The following is a 19,767-nucleotide window of genomic DNA, read 5'->3' as shown; positions in this document are numbered from 1 at the left end:
CCCCAGGAACAGCCCTGCACGTGCGACGGGGCACTTGGGGGCGGAGCCCACACTGGGGATAAGGCACCAGAGGGTAGTGCTGCACACTGGGATGGAGAACCTGGGGGTGGGGCCCGCATTCTGGGCTGGGACCCCCTTCAGGTGGGGCTTGCTCATGGAGCCTACATCCTGCCCCACCCCACCCTTGCCGAGAGCTCCAGACAGCGTTAGTTGGGGCGGGGGCCCAAGGCCCCTTCAGCCTCCCAGACCTTCCCGCCCCACACAGGAAGCTTCACTGCACAAGGAACTACATCCACATGCACCTCTTCATGTCCTTCATCCTGAGAGCCACCGCTGTCTTCATCAAAGACTTGGCCCTGTTCAACAGTGAGGAGTCAGACCACTGCTCTGCAGGCTCGGTGAGGATCCCGCCTGGCCCACCTCTCTTGGTCTCGGCTTCTTTCACCCCAATCTCCTCTTCTCTCTGTCTCTCCCTCTCCCCTTCTGTCTCCTTTTCTCCCTTTGTCCCTCTCTCCCTCCCTCCCTTTTCCCCCCTCTTCCTTCCTCCCCTTTTCCCGTTTTCTCTCTTTACTCCTTCTTCCTTCCCCCAAGGGTGGCCAAACCCCCACTGACCCCTCCTGGCAGCTTCTCAAATTCCACTCCCTCCCTAGTGGCAGGAGATGCTGCCCAGCCATCAGGGAGCCCACAGGCCTGCCCCTACCGATTTCTCTGCTGGTGGCAAATGGAGTCATGGCCACAGCACAGAGCCCCCGCCCCACCTCTGTTGCTAAATTCCTATGTGACCTTGGAGGACTCCCTGACTCAGCTCCCGCAACTGTGCAAAGACTTCTGAGATTCCATCCAACCCTGCCCTCTGCCATTTGCATACCCAGGGCTCTGCTCACCCTGTCACCATTCCTGCCCCTCCTCCTTTCCGCTTGCCCTCTGGAGTCGTTAAACACACACACAGACCCACATATACAGCCCTCCTCTGTTATTCACCTGCAGTAAGTCCAGTGTGGGCCTTCCCAGGAAAGGGAGATTAAGGGAACTTCTAATGAATTCACTCCCTGTCACTAAGGGGTCCATCTCCAAGTGATTCTGAGCTCATTGAGTGCCCCCAGGTTCCAGCTCCCATACCGAACTAAGGCCAGAGACCAGCCCTGGCTCCCACTCATTCCTTGTGTTCAGTGACTCATTGACCATCCCCAGTAACCCCAGAGGCAGTGCATTGTTTCGGGAGTCAACAGTACCTTCTTCCAAAAGAATGAACCTATGATGGTGGAACCTTAAGCATCTTAACAAGGAGGAGAGGGAACCCAGCAAAGCAACCTTGGCCGTTCCCACAGCTCCTCAGAGGATTCAGCCCAGGATCTGTGAGCCAAATCAGAAGGTGGGGTGTGAGCCCCGGAGCCTAGAAGCAGCCTCCAGCCTCCAGTGCACTTTGATAAGGATAATTCTGGAGATTGGCTTCCTGATTCATTAGCATCTCTGTGAAGATTTTCTAAGGCAAGGAGAAAGCACAGATAATTGGCCTGTTAAAGAGCAGAGTTATTCCTTGTGAAGCAAATGGGGGGAGGGGGAAGGCAAAAAAAAAAAAAAAAAAAAAAGCCTGTATCTGGAGGGACTGAAGTGCAGCCTGAGGAAGGCCTTTCCAGTCACAAGGAGGGTAGAGCAGGCTGCTCTCTGAGGATGTCTCAAAGCCAAGGGCAGTAGAAGTAAGGGTAGGAACCCATGTTCTGGGTACAGGAAGGAGTGGAAGCTAGAAGCTTCCTGGGAGGAGGGTAACTTTAAGCCCTGGCTCACAAGCATCTGAGTTTGATGCAAAATGGAAGACTGTTTCTGAGAGGGCACAAAAGGACCCAGAAGAACTTCTAAGCATTCCAGGTGGGCCACCCAGAGCCCCTAGATTGCTCAGGGTCTCCCTGACTTCTCTATCATCCTCATCTACTCTTCTACTCCTCTGGCGCCTGGGGGGAATGGCCACCCTTCTCTCTCCTTCCCTCCCTCCTTTCCACTTCCCCTTCCCAGTCCCTCTTCTCAGTCCGTCTCTCCTCAACACTTACATCTGGCTCCACTCCAGAGTCCCACACATTCAGGGAACTCTTGGAAACTTGAGCAAGAATTCTCCCTCATACCTCTTCCAGATACCTTCAATTCTAATTGGAATAAGATGAATGACTAGGTGGGCTGGGGGGATGGTTAAGTGGATGGGTAGGTAGGTGGATGGCTGAATAAATGGGTACATGGATGGCTGAATAGGTGGAAGGATAAATGGATAAAGTAAAGAAGATTGTACAGATGATGGGTATAGGTGTAGGTGGGTAGACTGGTGGATGGATGGATGAATGAGTAGACTGATCGGTGGGTGGATAGATGAATGGATGACGAATGGTTAGGTGGGTGGTTGCAAGTATGTGTCTAGTAGATGGGTAAGTAGATGAATAGGGAGATAGGTGGGTGGGTGGATGGATTGATAGATGGGAAGATGAATATATGATGGATGGATGCATGGATGGCAGATGGATAAATAGATGAGTTGGTTGTGGATGTCTGGTGGGTGGGTGGGTAGATAAATGTATAGATGGGTGGATGGGTAGGTGGGTAGACGGACAGATAGATGGGAAGGTGAATAGATGATGAATGGATGGTTGGATAATTAAAATCATCAGCTTATCCCAAAGCATCAGATGATCTAAAATCAGGGATAATGGGAAAACCACTGAGGCATTTTAAAGGAGATAATGTAAAACAACAAAGAGATTAAGATGGCTGTACCAAGATGGTATGTGTCCCCTCAGAGAGAAGTGTGAGCACGCAGGGACCCCAGCTAACCCCAGTGAACCCCTCCTTGCTCCTCTCCCTGCAGGTGGGCTGTAAGGCAGCTGTGGTCTTATTCCAGTACTGTGTCATGGCCAACTTCTTCTGGCTGCTGGTAGAGGGACTCTACCTACACACCCTGCTCGCCATCTCCTTCTTCTCCGAGCGGAAGTACTTCTGGGGGTACATACTCATCGGCTGGGGTATGGTACCAGGGAGGGCTGCCAGGCTGGGGAATAAGGGGGCAGGGCCTGGGGAGCTCACCTGGGGAAGGGTACCAACTCAGCCTGCAGACTAAGTGTCTTGCTGGACTGTAGGTCTTGCCTCTAAGCCTCTCAGCCAATGGTTGATAAAGTCCCCAAATGTCTGAGCCCTGGGCAGGTGCCCTCAGGCTACTGCTGCACCTAGGGCAGATCTGTGGGACAGGCAGGTTCTGTAAGCATCCTTTCATTTCCCCTCAGCCCCTGAAACAAAAGGGGCCATTGCTTGTCTGTAAGGTGCCTTTGTCAAAATTAGAAAGAAAGACTCTCCCTCTAGGTAGACACAGTCCCTCAGGGATACAGCTTTACCCCTCAGCAGAGCATCTCTGCACAACAAACAACCTATGCAGCCATAGGTGGCAGCCCTGGAAACCCACCCTTTTCTCCCTCCTTGTCTCTGGCTCTGTCTTTCTCTTAAATCCCTCACTCCCTCTGTCCCTGCCTCCTGTGCCCTCTCCTCTTTTTCTCTCTCCTTTGGCCCTGACAGGGGTACCCAGCACCTTCACCATGGTGTGGACCATCATCAGGATCCATTTTGAGGATGATGGGTAAGCTGTCACCCCACCCCCTCTCCCCTGGGTAGGATGATAATGCCACACAGGCTTGGCAGGTGGACGAACCACAGCACTTATTCCACGGGGGAGGGCTGCAGCTGAAGGGTGACCTGGGGAACAGCAGACTCTGGGCCCACGGTCTCTGAGGAACTTGGGGCAGAGCTGGGACAATTGGGAGGACTCCTGTCCTGCTGATGCTCTCTCTGGCTGTGGACAACCTCTTTCATTCTCCCCCACCATCCCCTGCCCAGGTGCTGGGACACCATCAACTCCTCATTATGGTGGATCATAAAGGCCCCCATCCTCACCTCCATCTTGGTAAGGCCTCCTCCTACCACTTAGAGATGGGGAAACTGAGACCCACACTAGGGAAGCAACTTACCTCAGGTCATACAGGAAACTAGTGTCTAAGGTCTGAACTAAAACCTAGGCTTCCCAATGCCCATTTCAGGGTTCTCTCCATTCCCTCCCCAACCAGTTCTTCCTCGAGAGGAGAAAAAAACAGGTGGGGAGGCACAGATGTGAGGGAAGTGAATTAGGGTTCCTGGCTGGCTGCCCAGAGAGGGCAGAACCTGGGGGGAGAGATAAGACAGAGGGGCAGCAGGGACCTGAGAAAGGAAACAGGCCATTATCAGCCCAGGGGGCTGGATACTCATCTCCTCTCTGACCTCCTGACCACGGCCCCACCCACCAGGTAAACTTCATCCTGTTCATTTGCATCATCCGAATCCTGGTTCAGAAACTGCGGCCCCCAGATGTCAGGAAGAGTGATAGCAGCCCATACATGTGAGTGTGGGCCCAGCGCCCTGGCTCCCCAGTCCCCGACTCCCAGTCCTCTAATCATGCCGCATACCCTTAAGGCTCCCTACACCAAAACTTCAGAGTGACCAGATTGCCACATTGCTGTTACCCACCTCCACGCCCCCTGACCTGGATAAGCCCAGAAGTGTCCCCTGCCTGGACCCCACCCTCACCAGATTGCCTCAGAGCCCCAAGTTTGCTTCTTCTTGACTCACCTAGCAGGTGATCTGACCCAAGAATGCCACTGCTGCCAGGCTAGGGAGCTTCAGAAAACAGTAGATAACCCGTGTCTTGTTCACACCATGTCCCCAGTGCCTGGCATGGGCCTGGCACAGAGAAAGTACAATAAATCCACAGTGGATGAAGGCCCTGGCGGAGTCCCCAGTCTACCAAAGAGACAGCCATGCTCAGGACTCAGTACTCCTCAGTCATAATAATGATATCTACAGTTGACTGGTGCCAGGCATGGGCTAAGGGGTCTCCACATATCATCTCATTTCACCCACATAATCCCCCTGTTAAAAAAGGAAAAAAAAAACAAACCATTTTACAGATGAGGAAACCGACACACACTTCCTCTTCCTCAACTGACAAAGCCTGCCCACTCTCCATTCCCCATGGGTGGTAGGGGGTGGAAAGGTATAGTGTCCGTGGGACAGTGATCAGGACTCCTTGCTTGGAAAGGTGTGAGTGCTGTTCCCTGTGCTTGGGAGGACTAGAGAAAAAAGTGGGTTTTCATGGGCGCAACAAGGCTTGCAGGGAGAACTAAAAAAACGGAACACAAAAATGTGGAAAGGGTGGTGGCTGTGGGCAGGCGAGTAAGCAGGGCCAGATTACCCAATAAGCAAGGTACACATGGGCCAAATGTGCCTTCCCAACGATCTGCAGCGTACAATTTCACCTGTCCCCTATCACGTCAAATATGTAGTAAAACCCATGTGAAATTACTTACCACAGATTAGCAAGTAAATACAATTAAACCCGTGGGTACCTTGCTCAATGCAAACCAGCGCATACTGTGCATACTGGTTAATCCACCCCTGCCAGTAGGGGTTTGCACGCCCACAGATGGAAACAGGGGCTGATTGACAGGGGTGGCTTATCCAATAAGCAAAGTAAGCACGGGTTTACTTGTGCTTACTAATCTGTAGTGAACAATTTCTCATGGGTTTCACCACATCTTTGACTCTTGTTACAGTTTGCTACTCTGCACCCCTGGGAATCCAGTCTTTACCAAGGCTTACATCTTTGATGTGGTGAAACCCATGTGAAATTGTTCACTACAGATTAGTAAGTAAGCACAAGTAAGCCCGTGCTTACCTTGTTTTCTGGGTCATCCACCTGTCAGCGATTATAAATTTGAAAAAAGGTTTTGATTCTGTAGGAAAGTGCTATGAGGCTGGGAGAGAGACCGATGCCAGCCATACCTAGAAGCAGAATCTTTGATGTGGTAAAAAAAAAAAAAAGACAAAAATGAAAGTGTTCACTACAGATGATCTAGTAAGCAAGATAATCACCGTGCTTACCTTGCCTATTGGATAGTCCACCCCTGCTGACTGATCATCAGGGCTGTGCAGATAAGACAGGCCTGGGGTATCCCACAAGGGCCTTCTAGTCCTGGGATTCTAGAATGTTCTTCTGGGCCTGACTTCTCATTTGGGGAGTTTGTGCTGTGGTTCTAAGATTCCGGGCTAGAATGTCACGAGCTGCTGGATTTAGGATTCTATTCTAGAATCCTGTGATTCTCTCAGATGATACTAAGACTCACGTTCCTGGTGTCACAGAATTCTCTCCTGCTGGATGAGTAGGCGGACCTTCACTTCCTGTTTGAGAAGGGAAGGCCCTGTAGGGGTCTGCTATATACTGAGGGGCAACACACTGGGCTTGCACACTCATCCTTTACTTTGCCTGTCGGACCTTGTTTCCCCCAATGTACAACCACTTGAAAGAGCTTGCATCTGAGGCAGAGGAAGCTGGTCATCGCCAGGTCTGCGTGGGTGAGATGGAAATTGAACAGCTGTCAGCAGGCAGAAGGGGCGGGGGGAGTAGGAGATGGAGCTCCCCGCGGAGGGGGTGTCAGCTCCCACTTTCCACCTCCCTATAAGCATTCAATTTAAAGAAAGCCTCCATCTGTCAGCCTCAGCCATGAGAGACAGGCTTGCAACTGGGGAGGGTTGGGCAGTGCTGGGGATCTTGGTATGGCTGGGAGCCATGTTCAGGATGCAGAGGAGGGCAAGGCCAGCTCCTCTGGCCCCAGCTTATTGTGGGACCTCAGGCCTAGGGCTCAGCCTCCCTGGGCAGACTGCCAAAGCAGGAGAGAAAGAGGCAGAGACACCTTACCCCAGGCCTCTACCAGCAGGAAACCATGGGCTCACACTGCCTGGACCAGCTATGAGGTCAGGTGGGTGGGAGGTCTGAACCATGGTGATCCCTGCTCCACAGGAGAGGGGTGAGTCATTTGGAGTAAATTTGGACTCTGCTGGGCACACAGGCTGGTGAAGGAGGAGCTGGTCCTTTAGAGCATGTTGGGAGTGTGTGTATTGGTATGTGGGAGGGTGCAATCCTGGAGAAGGTAGTAGCCCCTAGAGAAGTGAACACAGCAGAAAAGACAAAGACAGAGGGCTGGACCCTGAATCATCCCTAGTGACCAAGCACCAGGTGGGTACCCACCACCCTCCCAAGTGGCCTTGGGCATATGTAGTCAGCACCCCCGTTAGAAAGGCTTCCTTCTCAGAAGTTCTCATTCCCTGTAGGGAACTGGTGTCTCATGGATACACTGTACTGTACAGCAGTCAAAGCACTAGGGTTTTCAGTGGGCCTTCAATTCTACAGAAATGAAGAAATGACCATGTTAAGTATACATTTACCCCATTATACAGATGGGGCAACCGAGACCAGAGGAAGAGGGACCAGGCTCTCCTGTTGCCTGAGACCATCTACTCAGTAGCTGCTGCAGAGTCAAAAGTCCCACTACTAGGCATCATTTTCAGAGTTCATTACTGGCCTCTACACTCTCTCCTCCAGAGGGGTGAGAATAGAAGTTTCTTTCTCATGCCTCCTTCCAGACCAGGAGGGCCAGCAGGGAACATAAGGGCTGAGTCACTGCAGATACAGCAGAGCAGGCATAGTGTTTCCTGGAGGTAACAGTCTGTCCTCACATGTCCTCCTCATGTCACTGTCTCCATCTTCTAGGCCCCCAGCCGCCCCCCCTACAGCAGGCCCAATCTTATCTGCACATGTGGACACACATACCCACTGACTGCCCCTTCCCTGTCCCTAGGAGGCTGGCCAAGTCCACGCTCCTGCTGATTCCCCTGTTTGGAGTCCACTACATCATGTTTGCCTTCTTCCCTGACAACTTTAAGGCTGAAGTGAAAATGGCCTTTGAGCTCGTCCTGGGGTCTTTCCAGGTATGTACTGTTGGCTTAAGGCTACATTCTTCTTTGGCCATTAAGGGAATTCAACCTGGGGCTTTGGCCCCTTGTTACTGGATTCTAACCTTTTCATTGCAAAAGCATTGATTGAGCACGTATGGTGGGCTGGGCCCTATGCTTAACCGCTTAACCAGAGGAACACAGGGGCTGGGGCAGGGCTGGGAGTTCCTGGGGTCTGTCTACTCCACCTTTCTTGCCCCCTTTCTCCCCAGGGTTTTGTGGTGGCCATCCTCTACTGCTTCCTCAATGGCGAGGTAAGCCCCTCCCAGACCCTGGAGGCCAGGGAACACAGAGCTCCAGTAGACCCAAGGCCCAGAAACCCAGATGGACACATGCAGAGCAAGCCTGGTTAAACCTTGCTACTCCACGAGTGATCCTCAGGCTAGCAGCATCTGCATCACTTAGGATAGTGCTAAAAATGCAGATTTCTGGACCCACCCCAGACCTGCTGACTCAGAATCTGAAATTTAACAAAACCCCCAAGGGATATGTGTGCCTAGTGAGTAGGGAGGGGAGGGCCAGTGAGCAAAAGTTGAGTTGCAGTGCAGACCTGGTTACAAGGCACAAAAATTCAGTTGGATGATGAGCTCAAGTGAGCTGGAGGGTAGAGATTTGAAGAATGGGGGTACAAATACCCCTAGGCAGCATCTTACTTCCACCCTGGACTGCATTCTCTGGTCCTCTCTGCCTTTAGCCTCCCACCAACCCCCACTCCAAGGCCGTGATCTGCCCCTTTCCCTAACCTGGTCCCAACTCTAATTCTCAGTGCAGCATCTGGGTCTCTCAGTTTAGATTCCCAAAGGAGGATATGATTGGCTGGCTCAGTGCCCTAGTCAAGAGCAGCCCAGTCAGCAGCAGAGTAGGCTCTAGGGTGGGCCTGACCACCCTCTCCTCTTCCAGGTGCAGGCTGAGCTGCGAAGGAAATGGCGGCGCTGGCACCAGCAGGGCGTCCTGGGCTCAAACCCCAAATACCAGCACCCTTCTGGAGTCATTAACTGTGCCACGAGCAGCACTCAGGTCTCCATGCTGAGCCGCATCAGCCCAGATGCACGCCGCTCCTCCAGCTTCCAAGCTGAAGTCTCCCTGGTGTGACTGCTGGGCACCCAGGGCGGCCCTTCTGCCCCCACCCCCCCCCAGGTGGCACGGGAAACAGAGGCCTGCCTGGACGCGGCTAGCCCCAGCTGTGGGCATAGAACGTGCTCCGGCCCCCAAGTCACTGTCTGGACTTCCTTGGGGAGTGCAGCCCTTGTGCTTGCCTGGGAAATAGGAGGGTGCATACCTGGGAGAGCCAAAGAAGAGGTGGGAGTGCTTCCCCTGCAGGATGTAGGGTGGAAATCAGTCATCAGACTCCTCCCACAAAGCCCCCCTCTGCCAATCAAGAGCAGGAAATCTGACTTTGACCCCTGATAGCTCTCCTGATCAATCAGAGGAAGGCAGCCCCTCCTCCAACGCTGTTGGTGTGATCTGAGAGGACAATGGTCATGCCCAGAAAGGTCACCCACCCGCCACCAGCCACCACCTCAACGGTGCCTGAAATTCCATCATTACTGTCACATTCCTTTGGGTTAAGCATTGCCACTCACACATCTCTCTGAAGATGCATTTCCCCCTCCCCCAGGGCCTGCTCTGAGCTGCCAGTTCGATACGTGAGTGAGTTTCTCTGCCTCAGGCAGCTGCGGTTGTGATGTTGGGTTTGGGGGGCACAGCTACCTCTGCAGTCCCCTCTGAGATGGAGCTAGGGGCTCCAAGGGCCCTCTCAGACCATGGCTGTGGCTGGAACCATGCACCCTGAGGACCTGAGAACCCTGAAGCTTCTGGGGAGCCTACCCACTCTCCAACCCTGGCAGCTCTACATCCAGCCAAGAGGAAACAGTTCTATTCTTAGGTCAATATGAAGCAGCTGACAGAGCTGCTGGAGGTCCCAGAAATGGTTAAGTATGAGCCTTCCAAAGGCTGAAGTCATTCCAGCAGAGAAGGAATAGATGGAGTGTGAGATGACCATGTCACCCTTGCCTAGGGTTCAGTCAAGAGGAGGTAGATAGAAGAGAGCACAGATGTCACCAAAACAAGTAAACAGAGGCAGTATGACTAATAGAAAAGTTTAGAAACAGGTAGTAGGGTGAAGTAGATGATGTCAGTCAGAAAGAGATGTCTCCATAGTCATTGCCCAAGCTGAGATCTGAGAATTGGAGGGGCTCCTTCTCCAGAGATGAGCTGAGGTGGTAGAAGAGGGGCAGGGAAGGAAGAGAAGCAGAAGCCAGAGGAGCCAACAGATCCTAGAAGCAGGGTGTTTGTAGAGAGGAGGGCAGCACCTTGCCTTCCACTTCCTGTAAACTTGCAAGGAGGCTGTCTTGCTGCCGGAGCAGGAGAGAGATGCCAAGCTGTTAAGAAGAGACCAGAGAGGGCTGGTAAAAGCTCAGATCTACCCACAAAGCTCTTTCAAAGTCTTGTTCTGCTCACTACCATCCCATGACCCATCACCAAATGACAGCCCCAGCCCAGCATCCTGCAGAGGATATGTGTGACTGTGAGCCTGAGGCAGGGGCAGCCCCAGGTAAATACCCTTTCATCAGTTGTCCAGTAGTAGCTAACACCTTCCATCTACATTCATAAACACACCATGCCCTGCCCTGTGCATGGTCAGCTGTACGACAGAGGAGGTGGTACTCCCAGCTTTGGCCTCAAGTACTCCCAGGCCTGCTGGAGAGAGCATTCTCAGCTCCCCCACCCCCAGGCCAACAGTGTCTGCTGACTTCCAGTGAGAGACCTCCAGTTCCAGGAAGGTGCTGATGGTGAAGAGCTGGGCTGGGGACTTGGGGGACCAGGGACTTCCATTCTTCCTGGAGGGTCTCACACTCCTGCTACTCCCAAGGCATGAGGGATAAGAGGAAACAGGCAATGTGTCCATGTGCCTCTCACCCAGCTGGGCATGGCACTCACCCTCTCTGATTTCCCTCCTTCTCTTCCTCCCTCCCTACTCTGTGCTTCCCCAAACTGGTTCCTTGTTCACTCCCATACTTCTCAGAAAGGTCCAGAAGACAGAGCCCAAGTTGTTTAGTCCTGATTCTGCTTCACATTTGTTCTGAGACCATAAGCAGGTCGTGATCTCTGGACCTCAGTTTCTCTATCTGTACAATAGAGGGTGTTGTGTGGGGAGTTCTTCACGTCCTCCTGGCCAAGGCTTTGGTGGCTAACAAGAAGAGGGCTGCCCAGAGCCCTCAGCCACCTGCTCTGCCCTCTGAGCTCAGAAAAGGAGGACAGCAGCTGAAGGGGAAACCTCAAATACTCTGGGGGCCAAGGGCATACACAGAGGATGGAGCCTGTGCAGAGAACTCGGTTTGAGAATTGGAGGGGCTCTTCTAGAGATGAGCTGAGGTGGTAAAGAGGGGCAAGGAAGGAAGGGAAGCAGAAACCAGAGAAGCCAACAGATCCTAGAAGCAGGGTGTATGTAGAGGAAAGGGCAGCACCCTATCTTCCAGATCAGGGATCTCACAGGCTGCCTGAGGTATGTGAAGGCCAAGTGCGGCCCCCAGACCAAGCTGAAGCTGGTCCGTCCACCACAGTGCCTGAAATCCCAACATCAGTGTCATGGCTTCAGGGAAAGGCAGAGAGCCCTGCGTAAGGGAGCAGAGTTACCAGGCAAGAGGGTGTAGAGTGAATGAAACGCATAGAGACTGAAGATACGGGCAACAAAAGGCAGGACAGCTGAGGCCCTCTGACCAGGGAGGGGACAAGAGGTGAAAAGCCCAGTGAAGCCAAAACACAGATGCAGACCAGCAGAGGCTGTAACTGGGCATCCCGACCTGGAAACAGACATGGAGTAGGGGTGACCACGAGCAGCACTCCTCCTCCTTCCCCTCTACCCCCCAGGTCCCAGGGTCCCTATCCTGCTTTGCAGGACACTTGTCAGTCAAGGCCAGTTCATCTCTGTCGCCACCTGGTGGGTGCTTCAAGGATTTCACCAAGGTTAGCTGTAGTGCCCCAAAGACCAGGTTGCGGGCCCCTGCCCAGGAGGCCTAGTGACACAGGGCAGGTCTCTCTCAGCTGCATTTCAGAGTGACAGACAAGAGGGAGGTGGTGAGGCACAGGACTGGTGACCCCAGGGTCAGCCTGGGGATAAGGAAACCCAGGGCCTGGGCCCCATACCCAGGACCCCTGATCTTGGTGAACCCTGGGATCTGTGCCTCAGATCCAGCTGTGACACCTGGCAGAGCCTGCCTCTGGTTAACCACAGGCTAGGCCTTGGCCCGTGTCCAGATTGAAACCTGGCCCCTGGCCCCTGACCCCAGATCCCAGTCTCTGAGGCCAAAGCCCAGTTAACCCAGGTTAGCACCTCCTCGGACGACAAAGACAAGGAAACCTCCCTCCCCAGCACTGAGATCCACCAGTGTGTAGATGTCAGAGCAACCATGTAAATGATTCCTGCCAAGCAGGGACACGGGCTGCCCAAGGACGTTGGCCAGTCTGTCTGCAGTCAGGATAGCGAGCAGCTTCTCAGGTGAGGTAACATCGGGCTGGTCTCTGAGGACTAGGTGGGCTCCCTGGGCCCCACAGGAGCAGGATGAGTAATAGGGACACCTGAAACCAAGTGACTGGCTCCTGGAGCCCTTTCCAGCAGGAACACAGGGGAGGCTTCTTAAATGAGGCCAAAGGGGTGGGGATGGCTACTCTGGCTGCTGTGAAGGGCCCCAGGGGCAGGTCTGGGAGAAGTGGCCAGTCCATTATCCAGGTGAGGGAGGAGGAAGAGCAGGTTTGGGAGATGATGACCTGGTTTTGCACATGCTGAATGCAATGTCTGTGGGACACCTGGTGAGAAGCCCCAAAGCTGTTGGAAATAGGACCTAAAGTGACAGGGCCCAGGCAGGGGCCGAGGAGACCAGGACAGCCCCTGGGTGTGGGAGAGGGGTGCACAGGGAGTCTTTAGCCCAAGGCACCTCCATACGATGTGCTGGGCAGAGGAGGGGTATGGAGTCAGCATCAGCCCCTCTGTTCTCACCCCTCACCAGGGCCTGTTTTAATGAGCAGTGACCCAGCCTCTCCCCACAACCCCCCCCCCCATGTGGGAACAGGAACTGGTCTTATCTCTCCCGGGGGAGGGGGCTGGAGCCACAGCTGGCAGTCATTAAACACCCTCATCACGCCAGGGATGGCCGAGATATTAATAGCCAGGAGCCGATGGCCCTGGAGACAGACACAGGCTCCCAGGAAGAGGGACAGTAACCTCACAGGCCATGGGGATGAAGGGGACGGGTCAGGAAGCCATCCCAGCAATGCCCCAGCCTCCTCCACGCAGGACAGAGAGGGAAACCAATGTCCAGAGAAGGGAAGGAATTGCTCAGGGTCTCCAGCAAGTCACTGACAGAGCCCAGCCTTGAACTGAGTTCTCCAAATTCAAAGCCCTGCTCCGCCCAGTGTGTGGATTGTCACAGGAGAGACTGATTGGGAGTGCCCTGTGGGAGGACACAGGAGGAGCAGACCAGGTTGGGGCTGCTGATCTTGTCTTTACTACTTTTTTAAAAATTGAGGTCAAATTCACATAACAGAAAATTTACCATTTTGAAGTGAACAATTCAGGGGCATTTTGTGCATTCACAGTGTTGTGCAACCACCTCTGTCTAGTTCCAGAACATTTTCATCAGCCCACAAGGAAACCCCATACCTGCTAAGCAGTTGCTCCCATTGCCCCCTCCTCCCCACTCCTGGTAACCACCGATCTGCATCCTGTCTCTATGGGTTTACCTCTTCTGGGTATTTCATATAAACAGAATCGTACAATATGTGACCTTTCACATCTGGCTTCTTTCACTTAGCATAATGTTTTCGAAGTTTATCCACATCGTAGCATGTATCAGTACACTTTAAATTTTTGATATTTTGTTCATTATGTATTTTTGCATTACTTTTGATTTTTTTTAATATTGCATTAAAATATTATTTATCTTGCTTACTGAGTTTTCTGGTGCCCTCTTGTATTTTGCACCTCACCCTGGTTCCAGCTCACCTGGGATTCACCTCACCCTAAACCCTCGTGGCGTAGTGGTTAAGAGCTATGGCTGCTAACCAAAAGGCCACCAGTTCGAATCCACCAGGCGCTCCTTGGAAACCCTACAGGGCAGTTCTGCTCTGTCCTATAGGGTTGCTGAGTTGGAATCAACTCAACGGCAACGGGTTTTTGGTTTAGTCTCAGCTGCTCCCAGAGCCCCAGCACACTTGAGTCCCAGGATGTTGGAACTGGAAAAGACTCTGGAGAACTCTGGACCAGGCTCCATGTTGCTCAGAGGGAAAGGGATAGTGTCAAGATGATAATGTCTATAGGAAATAGGCAGCTCCAGGATTAATTCGGTGGTTCAACAACGTCATCATAGACCTAGGTGTTTTCTACCTGTCCACTCTGCAATCTTCAGTATGTTGAATTTCTTCCTCAAACTTAACTCCTCATGATTGCCAGACGGCTGCCACTGCCCCAAGTTTCATATTCTCACAGAACCCCAACCACTGGCGGGGGAATTTCTCATCATACGTCTCCTTTTATCAGGGAAGATAACCCATCCCAGAACCTATCTCCCTGCATACTTCCCTCAGGTTCCTTGGCCAGGATTAGGTCACATGCCCAAGCCCTAGCTTCAAGAGAAGCCAGGCTTGTATAAGGGAAGTTGATCTGCCAAGAAGAAATGGGGGATGGCTGCTGAGTAAGCAACCAAGAAAGTCTGACTCCCAGTCTGGTTTTGGGATGCTTCTTTGAGTAAATGTGTGGCCTTTCTGTTTCTTTCCATCTAAGCCTGTGGTGTAGCATACAGTGGAGGTATGGGGGTGGGGGGAAATGCAAATTAGTCACGGTTCAGTACAGGGAAGAGAAGACACTTTAGGTATTTCATGCAGAAAGAGAGTTCAAGTAGGAAATTTAATTTAATGGAAGTTAGGACCCACCTCTCCCTTTCATGGTCACACCACCACAGCCGTTACCTTTCAGGAAATTATTGTTAACGTCTCGATGTCGGACTCGAAAGTGGAAGGAACATAATGTCTTGGTGTTGCAAAAACTCGTGCCTGCCAGATTCTACTCATCAACCACCACACCAAGGAAGAATGGCCTTCACCCCGCTTTTGCCTTCCAACTCTGTCATGAGTACAACTCTCTAGCAGAACCTAAGTTGCATCCACATCTCTAGCAGCAAGGGAGTCTGGAAAGGAGGTCTTTAGCCTTCCATTCCCTGCAACACAGAAGAATATGGAACGGGCTTGAGAGGGGTGCCAAGTGCCGAAGTTCCCCAGAAAGCAGAGACTGAGATAAGAGCCTGCAACAGGGAAACAGGAATGGGGAACAGAGAAGAGTGAAACAAGGAAGTAGGGAAAGCCAATATAAGAGTATTGTTGAACTGGTCACTACCGTGGCAACAGGGACTCATTTCCACTAGGACCGTCTGAGGAGCTGGCCTCAGAATTATCCTTCCAAGGGACTGAAGAGGGAGTTTTAACCACTGGCTCCCATTCCCCATAGCTCAAGGTTTTCCCATGTCAACTCCCTCAGACTTCCAGTCTTGGGCATGCATAAGTGCCAAGCGGGTCCCTACGGGCGCTCACACATGGTGTCAGAGGAACTGGGGGCTATGATAGATATGGGTACAATGGGGGTGATGAGCTGTCAGGTTACTCCTGTAGGAACCTGGCAAAGGCAAGTCAATAGGGCATGAGGCATGGGTGGTCTCCTGGTGGCAGAGAAGAGGAGCCTCACACAAAGGTCTTATGCTGCCTTTGCATGAGGGTCTTCATGGGCATTCACTGTACCTGCTGTTGAAGTCTGCGGTTGGCGGACTTGTAGCCTGTTCTCTTGGCTGAGTCGCCAGAGTCTGCCCCACCTTGGCTCACTCTGGTCCCTCAGGTCTCAGCCATGCTTCTATCCAACCTTGGGTGGGAGCCGCCCACAGCATGGCTTCTGTGGCAGGCTCACCTCACCATTCACCATGGCAGCACCACAACAGGGCCACCAGTCCAGCTCAGCACCTTCCTCATGCCATGGAGCACGCAGGAACTTCTGGATCCCTTCCAGGCCTCTGGGAATGGAAGGAGGCTTGGGGTGCTCACTCAGGCCTTCTTGTCCTCAAATCCATAGCCCCACTGTTTTTAACCAGCAAGGCCACCCCCAGTGGGCACAGGCTATCTTCCAAATGCAGAGTGGGACACACACCCAACTCTATTTTCAGCTTTCCGTTCTTTTCCCTCAAGATTTCATCGTGCAGGATTACACCAGAACACATATGTTTGACAGATTCTCCCCCTTCTTTCCACCATTCACTAGCTATGAGGGTGGGCTTCCCTCCCTCCCTCTAATTCCTATCCTCCTCCTTCCTGAAATGACATTCACCCTTCCCAGCCCTTCCCTGGGGTCATAATGGTGGAATGGCTTCACATCATTTCATCAATGAGGGGATGAGAAATACATCCTTTTAATATTTTCAAAGTATTAACATCCTTAAATTCATTCGCCAAATATTTCTGGGGCACTTCCTACGAGCCAGGCACAGTTGTGGGCACGGAGGATACAGTGGTGAACAGGCAGAGTTCCTGCCTTTGTGGTGCTGAACCTCCAAAGGTGGAGACAGATCATAAATCAGGAAAATTATAAAAGAAACAAGCAGGTGAAGAGCGAGTCGGGGTGGTCAGAGGAGGCCTCCCCAACAGAGTGACGGTTATGCAGGAGGAACTTGTTCTCCTGTTTCGATCATCAGAGGGTTTTAAGCCATATGCATCAGAGCTGGGCCCCAGAGACCTTGATCCCAAGTCAAAACACCCAGCCCTCTGCCTCTCCAGAGACAGCCTTAGATGGCTCCCTGCACCTTCACTGGGTAGGGACCCAGACACCCACTGCTGGCCAAGTGATTGGGAGGGGGTGCCTGGCTGGACCTAGAGAAATTGAGGCATGATTCTCAGGCCCATAGATTCCATCTGGGCGTGGGGACCAAGAGGTCCCCCCCCGCCAGGCTCAGTGTCCTCGGTGCCGAGTGACAGAGAACAGGCAGCTCTTAAGAAGACTAATATTTACTCTTCAAATGAGAGCTGGCACAGCCTATTTCCTGCAACTGGTGTCCAACACACCCCATGGGATGGACACAACAGGAGCCACTCCGGGAGTCAGACAAATGTCCCCGCAGACACCAGCACCCAGGACAAGACAATGCCTGCAAGATGGGGACAGTATGTTCCAAGGCCCCATCTACCATGTCTTGTCTTGGCTTGCACACCTCTGTGCTGGAGAGCTCACTACCTCTCCATCCTGGTTGGACTGCTCTGTGAGAGAGTTCATTCTAATGATGGCCCTGTGTCCCCTGCCCTTTGCTCTTGCTCTGATCCCCCGGGCCTCAGAAAATGTGCATAGGACAACCTCTCAGGGCAATGGTGGTTCTGGTCACCTTCTCCCCTCCCATTCCCCACCCCCGCTTTACTTCCTTTAGCTCACACTTTGTGGTCAGAACAGGCTATTCCGGGGTAGGAGGAAGGACTTGCCTTGGGGGCACCTCTGTCCCCCTGCAGCTGTGTTCCTTGTCCTTGTAGAGCCCTTCAGCTGAGTGGCTTGTGTGGGAAAGTCTCTGCCAGGAAACTGCTGGTCAGACAGCCTGAATCTGGGAAGGACAGTCCCTGGGCTCCCATCCTCCCACCTTCCCCTCTGGAGTCCCCTCCTCTCTGTCTCCCCTTCATGGTCCCCCTATGACTTCCAGAAGGCCTCTCTGACCACTGAAGCCCTGACCTCTGCTTTGTTCACCACCCCCAACTCCCCCCAGCCACCAGGTCAGCCCTGGGTGTTCAAACACTCTGGCAGCAGGTGGGGATTTGGAGCTCCCCAAAGGCAGACTTCCCAGCCCCCTGAGTCCAGGGCTGGGCATACCCAAGGTGGAATCTCCCCCAGAGCAAAGTAGGCCCACCTGTTTCTCCCAGGACTCAGACCTGACTGCTGACTCTAGCAAGCCCTCTTTTCTTTTTTTAATAATTCCTTATTGCATCAATTGGTCTCGACCCACCTGGAGCAAAGGAGAATGAAAAACACCAAAGACACAAGGAAATTATGAGCCCAAGAGACAGCAAGGGCCACATAAACCAGAGACTAGATCAGCCTGAGACCAGAAGAACCAGATGGTGCCCGGCTACAACCAATGACTGCCCTGACAGGGAACACAAGAGAGAACTCCTGAGGGAGCAGGCGAGCAGTGGGATGCAGACCTCAGATTCTCGTAAAAAGACCAGAGTTAATGGTCTGAGACTAGAAGGACCGGAGGTCATGGTCCCCAGGCCTTCTGCTGGCCCAAGACAAGAACCATTCCCAAAGCCAACTTTTCAGACAGGGATTGGACTGGACTATGGGATAGAAAATGATACCGGTGAAGAGTGAGCTTCTTGGATCAAGTAGACACATGAGACTATGTGGGCGGCTCCTGTCTGGAGGGGAGATGAGCAGGCAAAAGGGGTCAGAAGCTGGCCAAACAGACATTAAAAATAGAGTGGAGGGAAGGAGTGTGCTGTCTCATTATGGGGAGAGCAGCTAGGAGTATATAGCAAGGTGTATATAAATTTTTGTATAAGAGACTTGATTTGTAAACTTTCACTTAAAGCATAATAAAAATTAAAAAATAATTCCTTATTAACCCTACAGAGTCCCTGCGTGGTATAAATAGTTAAGGTGCTCGTTCGGCTGCTAGCTAAAAGATTGAAGGTTTGAGTCCCCCAGGCATGCCTTGGAAGAAAGGTGATCTACTGAAAAATCAGACACTGAAGACCTTGTGGAGATTAAACAGTTGCAGACACAGCAGACAGGTTGTGGTCCTTCTTGGTCTCAAGCTTTGATGCCACTTGCTCTGATCTTTGTGAGGCCTCGACTGGCTGATCTTCCTCCTTCCCACCTGCCTATAGCACCGTTGTCATGAGTCCACCTCTGTGTTTGAGGCACGCCTGGTCCAGGGCTCCATCCTGAAGAAAGTGCTAGAGGCGCTCAACAATGAGGCCTGCTGGGACATCAGCTGGAGCACTGTGAACCTCCAGAGTATGGACTGGTCCCATGGCTCCTTGGTGCAGCTCACCCTGTGCTGCAAGGACTTCAACGCCTACCACCATGACTGTAAGCTGGCCAAGAGTGTGAATCTCACCAGCATGTCCAAAATACTAAAACCTGCTAGCAACGAAGATGTCACTACACTAAGGGCTGAAGATAATGCGGACCCCTTGGCACTAGTATTTGAAGCACCAAACCAAGAAAAGGTTTCAGACTATGAAATGAAGTTAATGGATTTAGATGTTGAACAACTTGGAATTAGATGCCTTCTAGTGAGTTTGCACTTTTATGCTGAGATCTCAGTCATATTGGACACGCTGTTGTCACTTCCTGTGCAAAAAGATGGAGTGACATTTTCTGCAAGTGGACAACTTGGAAGTGGAAACATTAAATTGTCACAAACATGTACAAGCGATGTTGATGAAGAGGAGGAGGCTGTTCCTGTAGAGGTAAATGAGCCAGCTGGGCTAACTTTTGCACTTAGGCACGTGAACTTCTTTACAAAAGCCACTCCACTGTCTCCTGCAGAAACACTCAGTGTGTCCGCAGATGTACCCTTGTAATAGAGTATAAACTTGCCAGTATGGGACACTTGATGTACTATCTGGCTCCCAAGATCAAGGACGAAGGAGGGTCTTAGGCACACTTAAAATCCAAGAAACTAAAACAAAGCTCTTTTGAGAACTGCTCCTGAGATGGCAGCATGTACTTGTCTTTCTGCTACCAAACTGGCACCTGAGTATATACGCAGATATTGTTTTCTGTAAATAACCTATTTTTTCTCCATTCTCTACAATTTGTTTAAAGAAAAAAGTCCAAAGTCAAATCTGCGCTTGTGAACCTAGAAATACTTCTGCCTTACCTAGAAATACTCTTTATGC

The 19,767-nt window shown here is 52.1% G+C and overlaps 1 protein-coding gene and 1 pseudogene across 5 annotated transcripts in view; both read left to right on the top strand.

Moving 5' to 3' along the window:
- VIPR1 (vasoactive intestinal peptide receptor 1) overlaps positions 1-13,832 on the top strand; it is a 42,201-nt gene extending 28,369 nt beyond the window's left edge. For 3 of the 5 annotated variants that reach the window (XM_064274740.1, XM_064274739.1, XM_064274741.1), the window contains 8 exons: positions 266-398; positions 2,849-3,002; positions 3,547-3,607; positions 3,865-3,931; positions 4,308-4,399; positions 7,695-7,824; positions 8,061-8,102; positions 8,749-13,830. In XM_064274740.1, the coding sequence (XP_064130810.1) occupies positions 266-398; positions 2,849-3,002; positions 3,547-3,607; positions 3,865-3,931; positions 4,308-4,399; positions 7,695-7,824; positions 8,061-8,102; positions 8,749-8,940 (871 nt within the window). In that variant the 3' untranslated portion in view covers positions 8,941-13,830. Of the gene's footprint in view, positions 1-265; positions 399-2,848; positions 3,003-3,546; positions 3,608-3,864; positions 3,932-4,307; positions 4,400-7,694; positions 7,825-8,060; positions 8,103-8,748 lie in introns of all 5 variants that reach the window. The other 2 variants (XM_064274738.1, XM_064274737.1) reach the window with 1 other exon arrangement.
- Positions 13,833-16,944: 3,112 nt separating this feature from the next.
- Positions 16,945-19,754, top strand: LOC100666734 (proliferating cell nuclear antigen-like; annotated as a pseudogene).
- Positions 19,755-19,767: the final 13 nt, after the last annotated feature.

Source organism: Loxodonta africana, chromosome 22 (assembly GCF_030014295.1).
Source record: "Loxodonta africana isolate mLoxAfr1 chromosome 22, mLoxAfr1.hap2, whole genome shotgun sequence".
NCBI classification, from domain to species: domain Eukaryota; kingdom Metazoa; phylum Chordata; class Mammalia; order Proboscidea; family Elephantidae; genus Loxodonta; species Loxodonta africana.
Note: the sequence above shows the minus strand (reverse complement) of the source record. Positions and strands in the feature narration are given on the sequence as shown.